At 47.1% G+C, this 12,454-nt stretch overlaps 1 protein-coding gene across 1 annotated transcript in view; it reads left to right on the plus strand.

The window, feature by feature from the left end:
* Positions 1 to 236: 236 nt before the first annotated feature.
* The window catches only part of ADRA1B (adrenoceptor alpha 1B), a 12,346-nt gene continuing 128 nt past the window's right edge, over positions 237 to 12,454 (plus strand). The window contains 3 exon segments of the mRNA XM_031055288.1: positions 237 to 1,218; positions 12,090 to 12,443; positions 12,446 to 12,454. The exon segment at positions 12,446 to 12,454 is cut by the window's right edge and continues 128 nt beyond it. Coding sequence (XP_030911148.1) covers positions 246 to 1,218; positions 12,090 to 12,443; positions 12,446 to 12,454 — 1,336 coding nt within the window. The 5' untranslated portion in view covers positions 237 to 245.

Here is a 12,454-nt window from a genome sequence, read left to right on the forward strand (position 1 = left end):
CGCGGAGCAGCCCCGTGCGGAGGCTCCGCTGCCCCGGCTGCCCGGAGAGCCCCGAGCGGTGCCTGCGCTGCCCGGAGAGCCCCGAGCGGTGCCTGCGCTGCCCCGGGTGCCCGGGGAGGGCTGCAGCTCCCCAGGACCATGAATTGCCCTGCTCGCACTGCCCGTGGCTCTGCAGCCACTTCGCGGGTCCAGAGATGACTTTGAGCTGACTCGCCGAGGGACGCGACCCCAGCTTGCTATGGAGGATGAATTTTAAGATGAATACCTATCTTGGCGATACATCCAATTCATCAATACCGGGATATTTCAAAGGCTCTGCACTAAATTATGGCAATTTTTCTGCAAACAACTCCAACGAGACAGGAAGCAACCTGGATTCACCTGCCCTGGCCACCAGCAGGGCGATCATTGTGGGGCTGATCCTCGGTGCCTTTATTCTCTTTGCTATCATAGGTAATATCCTGGTAATTCTCTCCGTGGCTTGCAACAGACATTTAAGAATCCCTACGAACTATTTCATCATTAACCTGGCCATAGCAGACCTGCTGTTGAGTTTCACTGTCCTGCCGTTCTCTGCCACGCTGGAAGTGCTTGGCTACTGGGTTTTGGGGAGGATATTCTGTGACATCTGGGCGGCAGTGGATGTGCTGTGCTGCACAGCCTCTATTCTGAGCCTGTGTGCCATTTCCATCGACAGATACATCGGGGTCCGGTACTCCCTGCAGTACCCCACGCTGGTCACCAGGAGAAGGGCGATTTTAGCTCTCCTGGCTGTCTGGGTCCTGTCCATGGTGATTTCCATCGGGCCCCTGCTGGGCTGGAAGGAGCCGGCCCCGCAGGACGACAGGGAGTGCCGGATCACCGAGGAGCCCTTCTATGCCCTCTTCTCCTCCCTGGGCTCCTTTTACATCCCTCTAATCGTCATCCTCGTCATGTACTGCCGGGTCTACATCGTGGCCAAGAGGACTACGAGGAACCTGGAAGCTGGTGTGATGAAGGAGATGTCCAACTCCAAGGAGCTGACCTTACGGATTCACTACAAGCACGTTCATGAGGACGCCTTGAACAACACCAAGTCCAAGAGTCACAACCCCAGGAACTCCTTAGCTTTCAAACTTTTAAAGTTCTCCAGAGAAAAGAAGGCAGCCAAGACGTTGGGAATCGTGGTTGGCATGTTTATCCTGTGCTGGCTCCCCTTCTTCATTGTCCTGCCACTGGGTGAGCTGGGGATGCGAGGGCAGGGGTTGGGGTGGGTTGGCTGGATCCCACAGAAATATCTTGGAAAGGAATCAGATGGATGAGAAAGAGATTCTGTTGGGAGAGCTGCAGTGAGCAGATGAAAGGAAGGGAATGAAAGGAAGGGAACTCCCGATGTGCAAAGAGTCAGGCTGGAACTTTGGGAAATGTGCACAAAGCTGCTCACCCGCAGTCCTCAGGGCCCGTGTCACCCCAGGGGACAATCTCTCAAGGGTTCATATCTTAAATCCCCCTTTGTTGAATTGAATTAGGTGTCAGAAACATCACCAGAATGCTTTACTCCAAATCCTAGATGAGACCAAAGAGCTGCAGCCCTGCAATGTTGGGGGTTCAGGTCAGGTTTGCCCCAGGCTTGGGATATAACACAGTTGGATTTTGGCATTTTAAGGTGCCCCCACTGGAAATGAACTCAGTTAATTGTGAGCGGCAAAACTCCCCTGAGTTTTGGGAAGCCAAAAAGTTCTAGTTATGAGTTCAAACATTACTGATCAAATCCCAAAAGCAAAGGAGAGCCCACAGATCCCAAGGAAGGTGCTCGTTGGTGTCACCAGTTCTCATTTTGGACACTGCCATGGGAGCTTTTGGCAGCCACTTTGTTCACTTTCAGCTTTAAAATACTCTTCAAGCATTGGCATAGCCTTAACACATTGCTCAGCGTGCCCAAAGCTGTGAAATGTTCTTGTATTGTTTTTAATATTAGCACAACGTCTGAAGGGGAGTATCTCAAAATATTCAATTACTGAGCTCTCAGAAATATCTGTCCAAAATTCATTTCTCTGAGACAATCTGGCAGCCTAATTATGGAAAGAGGTGGATAGAGAAAGGGGAGAAAAAGCCTTTATTAATGTTCTGCATTTGTGTTTACTTAGTTACCCAACCAAAACATTTCTGATTGAGTAGTAAGCGAATATTTATAGAGATTGTTGTAGAAAACTAAACAGAGTTCAGCAGCCTGGTCCTGGTGGAGTATTATAAAACTATAATCTCTGTGTATCATTAAGAATCTTTACTGCTTCAACTACTGCAGGGCAACCTTGTCATTTCTAGCTTATTATACTGAATTTTAAAATCTTTATGACTCAAAACTTGCATAAAGGTCATGTTAAGGATGTGAAAAATTTCCAGAAGGAAAACCGCGAGTGAAGTTCTCTTTGGCTACTGAAGTTTAAGTCCTTGTGCTGGCTCTTAGAGGAAGTTTATAACATTAAACAAGCAAAAATACCCAGCTGTGGATAGAAATGTATTTCACCATATGTAGCAGTATGAGATTAGTAGCAGTAGGTCATGATCTCCTGATAAAGCAGATGCCCTCCTTGATTTTGAATTACTGAAGGAAAAAAAGCAGCCGAGGACACAGCAGCTCGTGTGGGTGGGTGGCAGGAGCCAGGACTGACACCTTCACCCAGCCCAGCAAAAACACAGACACAGGGCAGGAGCAAAGGGAGCCATCAAGCAGCTCCCAGCTATTGACACTCAATAACTCAACTGTCAGCTTTCCCTTTGAGGAGTTACTTCAAATCTCCTGGGCTCCATGGGAGGTTTAGTGAGAGGCTGTTAAACCACCTGAGGGAGAATTGATTGCTTGCCAGGACACGATTTTATCTCCTGTGTAAACTGTGCCAAGGCAGCAGTGGGGGACAGGCTGGAGCCTCCAGCACAGCACCAGGGCTGGCACAGGGGCTGGGGGACAAAGTCAGAGCTGGGGGACAAAGCCAGAGCTGGGGAACAAACCCAGTGCTGGGGGACAAACCCAAAATTGGGGACAAAGCCAGAGCTGGGGGAGAAACCCAAAATTGGTGCAAACCAGTGCTGGGGAGCCCAGCCCAGCCCAGGGCTGTGACCCCAACACCCCCAGTGAAGGGCCATTGGCACCCCAGAGCCAAGGGCAGGAAGAGCTGCAGGAGTGAACCCTTGGCAGTGCCGTAAAACTGCTGGAATCCCATTTCTGTCAGGAACCCTCTGTCAGGGAAAGGGGAGCAGAGGGGGTGCACAGCACCCCACACAGGATCCAAATGCATTTCCACACACCAAGGGTGTTTTTCCCTTGGTTTTGCTGCCTAGGAATAGACTGGGTTTATCTCTTGTCCCTGGTTTTTCTTTTTAAATTTATGATGCAGCAGTGTCCAACCCCTGTATTTTTATCTCTATGTATCAGTGCAGAGCCAGTTGAGGATGTCAGGCATGATTCAAGCATTGCTCACTAGGACAGGTGGGAAAAGTCAGTTTCCTGATATGCACAGTGCAGCTGCTCTCAACTGCAGCAGAGGGGAAGGAATTCCTGAGTGAGCTGCACTCTTCATAGCAGGAATCTCTTGCTTTGTGTCCTGAAGGCACAAAATTCAGTGAAGTGCTATTAAAAACCCTTTAGAGAGCACCCAGTGGTATGGAATCAATTCCTGGGACAGGCCAACTGTGGAATCCAAAAGGTGCTGATGTTTTCCAAGCTCCCCACTGGTCCCTGGGCTGTCCAGCTGAGACAGTTCCCCTTCCTGCCAGGACAGGCTTCTCCCTCAGCTTCTCCTTCTCACAGCTCCTGTTTGCCCCAGTGACCCAAATCACAGCCTCACATCTGCATCCTTGCTGTTTCTGTTTCTGTTTCTCTGCTCCCTGTTCCCCCCAGTAACTCCATAACTCTGCAGGAGGATGTTGGCAAAGCAGCTCTGGATTTCTGTGGATCCAAGCACAAAACATCTGCCAAGCTGGTAAATGTTATTTCTGCAGCACTACAGCCCCAGGTCTGAACAAATCTACTTAGATCTAGCAGAGTTTCCTTGGTATTGTTAGCAATTTCTTGAGTTTCCCAGGCAAAATTATTCTTCTTCCAGTCTGGCATTTCAATTTATTCCACAGCTCCCCATTTGATATTCCAGCCCAGAGTTACTCCATCAGGTGGCAGCTGTGCCTGGGAGCAGCTGTGGTGCTGAAAGCAGGCAGATTGCTTGGGAAAATGAAAAGAAATTATATCAATGCTTCCAAAGCATTTTTCAAGCAAAAATCCCAAGGAAATCTCTGAATCCAGTGTGGATTGGAATTGCAGCCTTGACAGCACAGGCACTGGTCAGCATTAAATTCTCAGCACTGAGTTACCCCCAGTCAGGTCTGGGGCACTGAGCTGTGCTGCCTTCAGCACCTGGGGATGCAGAACTGGGGTCAGAGAGAGCTGTGTGAGAAATTTGGGTTATTCCTGTATTGGATATTCTTTGCAGACACCAGTGGAGCTGCAGAACATCCTGGCTGCACATTTATAAAAGCCCCCTGCCTGTGCAGTCACCCTGCCACTCAAAATTGTTTGTGATTCACCATAAAAAATAAACTAAAGACATTTGTGTCTTTGAGACAACTTCTTGGGCCATAAATTCAGTGACTCAGCTTCGAGGAGTAAATATCTTGTTTTTTTAAAATAAATGTTTCTTTTCATCCCTTTCATACAAATTCTTCCTCAGGCAGCAGGACTACATTAAATATTCATTGCTGATAAATGATGAGTAAAAGAGATTCTTTTTATTTAAAGGCTAGAGCCCTGCAGAACTAAGGTAACACTCATTAAAACTCCCTCCTTTAAACAATGGAGGGACCAATTTTATGTCAATGCCTTTGTTTAAAACATGAATCCAAAATGATGGATTGCATAAGGAGAGGTTTAGTGTCACTCCTGTAAATTGAGATATCAGAGCAGACTTCCCAGTCTTCTCCCAGACATTCCCAGAGGGAAAACTCACCAGGCCCTTAACCAGGGCACTTCCCCAGCCTGCTGCATCATCCCAGTGGAGATCAGAGCAGGATCCACTGCCCAGTTGAGAGCCTGCTCCCGCAGATCCTGCAAAGAAAAATAAAACTCTTGGAACTGAACTGACACAGGAGAGGTCCCAAGAGCCCCAGGATGAAGATACACCTGGTGGGACTGTCACTGTGGATCAGGCTCTTGGAATCTCTCTGTAAGTAATAAAAAAGAACATAAAATGTTCTGCACATTGAAGGTCAGCCAACACGAAATTATTCCTGAAATAAAATGCTGTTTAAGTACAGAATGTAGATTTATGTTATGTCAGGCCAACCTCTGAAATAGCAAATTAGGCCCCTTGGTTTCCATGGGAAACCCTTCCAGGCTTTAGGCCTGGTGCTGGCAGTGCCACTGGGCTCTGTCTCTGCAGGGCTTTAGGCCTGGCTTATCCTCACCCCATTTGCCTCCTCTGACCCTCCCTGAGCAGTCCAGCTCTCCTCCAATCGATGACCTCGAGTTAATAGTTAGAGAATTCAGATAAATTCATGAGATGTGGCAATCTGGCAGGTCAGTCCTGGTGCAAAGTTCAGGAATTGGACAATCAAACATCTGAGGGCATTCACTGAGCAGCACAGAGTGTTTTGGCACGTGGGGAGCAGCAGATTACTTTGGGATGATTTCTTTTCCTACCGAAACAGCCTCCCTTAAGCCTTGGTTTAAGCCTTGGCTTTGTGAAGGGGATCAGTTACCAGTCACTCACAGACGTCTGGGGTTTAGGACAAAGTTGTTATCAAAGGGGGGGAAACTGCACAAATTCCTGGGTAATTCCTCTGTAGGCTTTGGGTTTGTTTGTCAGAGGAACAAAGGGAAATCCTACAGTGGTCAGTGTCACAGAAACAAATATGCAGAGCAATGCAGAAAAAACCACAGAGAAATCACCCAGGGCTGACTTCAGCCCCAGGGATGGCAGCAGCTCCTGGGCCAGGAGGGCAGAGAGATCCAAGGAAAAAAATGTCAGGATGGATGCAGTGAGAGGAAATCAAGGCAGGAGGGAAGGGAGTCTCAGAGGAAATGTTGCTTTTAGCAAGGCAGTTGGATGTGAAGGGTTTGCAAACTCTTGAGGAGCTGCTCAGGCTGGAGGAGCAGCACTGAGGAAAGGGACACAAATCCAGGTGGTCCTGAAGCACCTGAGGCCAGAGCTCAGGGTCCCAGGTGCTTCAGGTGGGATACTGCCGGGACCAAAGAGCCAGGAGGTTTTCCACATCTTTACTAAAACAATCCTGCATGACTCACTGCAAGGTTTGGAGCTGTTTTGTTGGGCTTCCAGGTGAGCCCCAGGAACTGGAAAGCAAGAACCACCCATCTCTGAGGGACCAGAGACAAAACCTGTGCTGGAGATTCATCCAGCACCTCTGTAACAGTGCTCAGCTCCTTGCTGGAGCTACTTCCTGCCAGCCATGGCCAGGACAGATTGGCTCAGCTGTCAGGCAGAACCAAGGGGGAGAGAGAACACCAGAGCATGTTCAGTCATTGCAGATATTTAAGTGCAATACATGAAATGTCAGCAGACTCAGATTAGCTTTTTGAGACTCCCTCAATCAGCTAATCCCTTGCAAAACAAGGATAATCTTGGCTCCTGAGCTGTCCAGCCAGGAGCTGCTGGAGTCTGTAACTCTTCTGGACTCACTAATAACAACAATAATGCTGTGTTTGTGTCCCTGTGCACTGCCAGCTTTAGAGACTGAACAAGATTCTGACCAAAACTGATCTTGGTTTTTCCTATTTGTCTGAGGGCAGCACAGTTTAAACACAGGTGAGTTCTCTCAGTGGTGTAAGCCACAAAGCTGGGCTGGGCTGAGAAGGGGTGCCCAGGGCAGTAATTCTGTGTTTAAATCCAAGGCACTGTCCCTTCAGAAATCAAATGTAGCCGCTGTGCCTTGCAACTGCTTGTAATGCAGGGAGGTGGAGCAGCTCTGGGGTTCAGGAAAACATCTCATGCCTATCTGTACTCCTTGAAGCCCTGGTTTTATTTTGGCCACTCCAGATAAGTTTCTATTTTCAGAGCCTTTCAAAAGCTCTCAAATTTGAGTCATTGTGAATGAAGTTCATGCTGTCCTCACTGCAGTGATTTGCTATGAGGCATCTGCCACAGGTTGTCAGTCCTAGGACATAAATTCCTCACAACCCGGACACTTTGGAGCTCTCAGCAACCTGGGATGGTGGAAGGTGTCCCCCTTTAAGGGGGACCTTTAAGGTCCCTTTAAACCAAATCATTCCATGATTCTAGGATATTCATGAGGCATCACTACTCTGAGAATGACAGCTGCCAGACTTTGAGCCCCATCAGATTTGTATGCTACCCATTGTTACTTATAATTCATCCAGTTTCCCTTTCATTTTCCTTATTGAATTTGATTCTGCTTATTTTGGATAAGCAGATAAGCTCTCTGTGTTTCCCAAGATAATTTTTCACTGTTTTCCAGCTGTTTTCCCTGTTATCCTAGTCCTCTTCTCCGGCAGCCACCCAGCTTGACCAATCCTTAGTTTTATTACCATCCTCTCCACTTCATCATCTACTGTTTGTAAACATCTACTGTTTGGGTTTTTTTTTTCCTATATTAAATAAGTCCAGGGGAATGTAAACAAACACTGGATGCTGGAAGAGAAGAAATCAGGAGCTTTAGAAATCCAATTAGCTCTAAAACCTTGGCACGCTGGCTTGGCTGAGCCCGTGGTGTGAAGGGCTGCAGGAAGCTTAAACAAAAGGCAGCCACATCCTTTCAGCACATTCTAAACTCACAACAGCTCTCTCAGGGCAGATTATTGCTCCTGCAGGGAGGACTGTGCTGCCTGTGCACACAGGGGAGGTAACTCAGCCATCAGCAGCTTCCAGGAGCTGTGGCTCCTGCAGGAACCACGGGGGAACACGGAGGTTCCCAGCCTGGAAAGTCTCGTGCTGGTCACAGCTCAGATCTGATCAATCACTTTTCCCAGGGAAAGCTCCACCATAAAGCAGATTCCGTGCACAGCAAGGCTCATTGCTGCACAAGCTGACTCCTGGGGGACAGATGGAGATGGGGGTTGATGTTGAGGAAGTTTCCTGTGTTCGCTGTCTCAGGACTCAGCTGTCACCATTTGGTGTTTTGCAATGCTTTCCCTCACCAAAGCAGTTTTTAAAACCTTGGAAATTTCTCTTGAAAAGCTCAGATTTAACTCCAGTCAGAATGGCTCCAATCTGCACAAAAATGGAATCTCTGAAAGAAGATTGGCCCTTGGATTCCCTTCCAAGGGTACCTTTACCCAATCCCTAATCATCAATTCTCCCTTTCTACTTTATGGTGTGCAAACAAGGAGGTTTGGAAACACTTCATTTTCAACCTGTTATCAGTAGAGAGAAGGAGTTTCATGTCTTGTGGCTCTTTAATCTTCAGACAATGACAAAGGCATGCAGGATCTCCAGTTTCCCAGCTGGAGTATCCAGTGGCACACAGCAAAGCCCTTACATGACTCTGTTGCACTATTGCATTGCAATAAATCCAGATGTTGTATTTGTTCCAGGAAACTGGAAAGGAGCTCCACACACTCCCCCCTAGGTGTGTTTTCATCTCAGCAAAACTGGATTTAGAAGATTTTGAAATGCAATTCCTTTGTAAGGCACAGGAAACAGGACCTGACAGCCCCAAATTCATCCCTAGTGACTTGTCCTTAAATCCAGGGAATCCACAGTACTCCTCCCCAGTTATTATCTAATCTAAGTAGCAAATTCTGAGCAGAACTGATCATTCTATGAGTAATTTATTATACTTAATTAATATCAAACCCACAATGCATTAAAAATGAATGTTTAATTAAAACCTCCTTCAGTGAAGAGTTTTCCTTAATTAAGGGTGCAACAATTAAGCCATTCCAGAAAATTTTGCTGCTGCCCACCCTGATATTTTAAGGACTTTTCCTAGGTCCCCTAAAGTCTTATGAGCCTTTTCAGAGGGTTTCAAGGACTTCCCTGACTCCAGTGGACTCTGAATTTCAACGTCTCAGCGGTGCTCTGCCTCCATATTCTGCAGAAATGTGAGCAGAATTAATATGGCAAATTGTTTCCCACAGCGTTCCCTAATTTCATTGAGGAGACTTGACTGACTTTCTCTGTAATAAAACATTCATTATAAAGAGCCAGTCAGAGCCTAAATGAAATTAGTTCTTTCTAAATAAAATACTTCTTAATTCCTTTTTATGATACTGGCTCAGTGTATCTCCAAGCTCAACAGCTCCATCAAGCCTGGGGACTGTGGGCAAAAAACTGATCCCTCCAAACAGATCCAGCTGATTTTCTGAAATGTTTCCTGTTCTCCACTCGTGCTTTGCAAAATCTTGTTGGTGTCAGTGGTGCAGTGGGAGGGAGATTGTGGTGCTGTGATTAATGAATCACAAGGTTAGTGCCAAGAAATAAAAGTGAGCAGAAAATGCACATTCCTTGGAGTGAGGCTGTTAAACACCAGGAGAGCAATCACTTGGAGCAGGGAAATCCCTCTGGCCACCCCACAGGGAATAAATCACTGAGGAGACAACCACGTGCAAATTTTCCAGGCATTTTAAAGAGCAATTTACATCAGCACAGGGCAATATTTAATCTCCTTATCAGGCTGCAGTGGGGAAGTGATTGGAGATTAGAGCAGGAAATATCAGTCTGGTGTTCAGGTGTGTCCAGCAGGCTTTGCTTTAGCATTTTATCAAGGCGTCAAAACAGCCCACACTTGTTTGCTCCTGACAGGTTAATGCAGCTAAATAAAAGGTATTGTAGTTAATTAAAATAAATAAACAAAATTTACAACCAGCATTTAGCTACAGTAATAGAAAGGTTTTGAAACTGAGAAATTCAGGAATAAGTGTTTGTGTGATATAGATGAAAGAGGCACGGCTCATTTATCTGCATTGGTTCCCAGTTTTCATCTCTAGACTTTCCCTCATTTCATCTGGCCTGTAAAATTCCTTATTCAGTTATTTGTTTATTTATTTATTTATTTTATTTATAGCATTTTCTCTGTCAACGTTTAATCTGACTAAAAATATTCAAATTTGGTAGAAGAATGTCTTACAGATTTTCAGCTGTTACAGTATCAGAGAAAGGCAGACCTTTCAATCCACCTCTGTGGATTCCAATTTACACCCGAGAAAAAACAGAGACTTGTGGCCACTTCATAAGGTTTGCTGGACTTTAAGAGCTAAAAATAATTTCTATTTTAAAGGAATTCCAGAAAACAATTTAAGAAATTTATCAGTGTGAGCTCCAAAAAGTTCCTTGTACATTATTGTATTTTGTAGTTGTTTTGGAAAGCCACAGAGCTTCTCTTTTTCCTAAACTGAGGGGAAATATCAGCAATTATCACTTACAAAATAAACCCTGCAAAGGTTTTGCAGCTGAGCATGGGGAAGATTCAGCAGCATCCTCCTCATCTTGGCTGCAGTTATAAACTTGTATCAGCTTTTCGTAACGCTTTAGAAGAATGTAATAACTCATTCCATGGAATCCCAGGAATTGTCACTGGATCCTTCACCTGAGACACCCAGGAGACAGTTTTGGGAGCTGCAGTGATTTGGTGCATGCTGGAAAGTTTTCAAATGCATTTCATGGTTTCTCTGCTGTTTGACACGCTGTGCTCTGTAATTCCTGCAGCATCCATCAGGATGGAGGCAGCACCTGCAGGACCTGCAGGATCTGCAGCAGCTGCACAGAAAAGGTTCTGGCCAAATCCTACAGAACACTGCCAGCAGCTCGGCCCTGAGGGACAGGGGCTCACCCTGCAGGAGTCCTGTAAAACCCTGAAGTGCAGAGTCCTGAGGAAATCCCTTTAAACTCTCCATTTAACCCTGAGTTCCTCAGCTCCAGGGCAGAGCCAGCCCTGGCACCATTCCCAAACTCTGCCAGGATAAAATCTGGGATTCTGGCTGCACAGGACCCTCTGTGCAGGGCGTGCAGCCCAGCCCTGGCCCCACACACGCTGTGCTGGCTGTGCTGGCACCCCAGAGCTGTTACCCAGGAGCAGAGGAAGTGCTCTTGCATAGTTTTGAGGCCCCAGGCACGACCTCTGCATTGCTGTGAGATGGGAACAGTGCCCAGAATCACATCCCTCCCCTCCTGACAGCCACCACTGACTCAGCTGCTTTCACAGCCCAGCTAATCCGAAACCACTCCAGAGGGAAAGGTTCCTTCCCAGCCAGGCTGGGCTGTCAGCTTCCATTTGAAAGGCTCTGCAAACCCAACTCCAGCTCCTGACAGAGGAATTCTCTCCTGGATCCCCACTCCTTGGTCACTTGGGGCAGACACAGAGCTTTTTTCCCAGAGGGATAACAGATCCAGCTCTGTTTGCCATGAAAACCTCATCCATTCTTTTCTCCAGCCCCATTTGCTAAATTTAGCTGATCAATCACCACTGAAAGTACAGGAAGTGGATTCCCCAGTGTGAGCTTTTCATTTGGGCAGCCTCGACAGGGAAATTGTTTGGTTGTGAAGGGAAGGGGAAGTGTTCACAGAATGACCTCTTGGTTTGGGTTACACCATTTTTATGAATGTCTGAGATGTGGGAAGTTCCCCAATTAACTTCAGGTTTCGGGAGGTTTGTACTCTCACAGTTATCTGGATAAATGGAGGGGCATTCAGGAGCTGCCAGAGGATGTATTAGAAGTTTTAAGGGTGTCTGGAAATGCTCTTTTCGAGGGGCCTGGGAACACTTTTCTTTAAAAATGACCTTTGAAAGCTCTTTGAAGAAGGCACTGACTTATTGCTTGCATGCCTCGTGCAGCAGCCTGGGTGAGGGAGGTTTGATCTGTCCCTGGGATCAGATGTTCCTGCAGCAGGTGTGGGCCTATAAACACAAGGACCGCCTCTTATTTTTTACCCTTTATCAGTGATGTGCTCCTTTAGCTTTCAGATGGGAAACATTTCCTTATCAGCTTTAAAAATAACATTTTAGTACCAGAAGACCAACACTGAAAGCAACATGCATAAAAGAGTTTTAAAGCACAGATTGTAACAATGATCTGATGAACACATTCCCTTCCTAAAGGCAGACCAACCCCTTATCTCAGATATTCTCTGCTTGTTTCCCCTGGACAGGATCCCTGTTTTCGGCTCTGAAGCCCCCTGAAACGATCTTCAAGGTGATTTTTTGGCTTGGCTACTTCAACAGCTGCTTGAATCCCATCATCTACCCCTGCTCCAGCAAGGAGTTCAAGAGGGCTTTCATCCAGATCCTGAGGTGCCGGTGCCACCGGCGCAAGCAGCTGGGCTGGTGGCCCTACAGCTACCGAACGTGGAACCGCTGCTCCCTGGAGCACGGAGCCCGCAGGGACTCCCTGGAGGACAGCGGCAGCTTCCTGAGCGGCAGCCAGAGGACTTTATCCTCGGCATCGCCCAGCCCCGGCTACGTGAGCAGGATCAGCCAGCCGCAGCTGGGGCTGTGCACGCTGCCCCCGCGCGGG

The sequence above is a fragment of the Geospiza fortis genome, unplaced genomic scaffold, assembly GCF_000277835.1.
Source record: "Geospiza fortis unplaced genomic scaffold, GeoFor_1.0 scaffold55, whole genome shotgun sequence".
Classification (NCBI taxonomy): Eukaryota; Metazoa; Chordata; class Aves; order Passeriformes; family Thraupidae; genus Geospiza; species Geospiza fortis.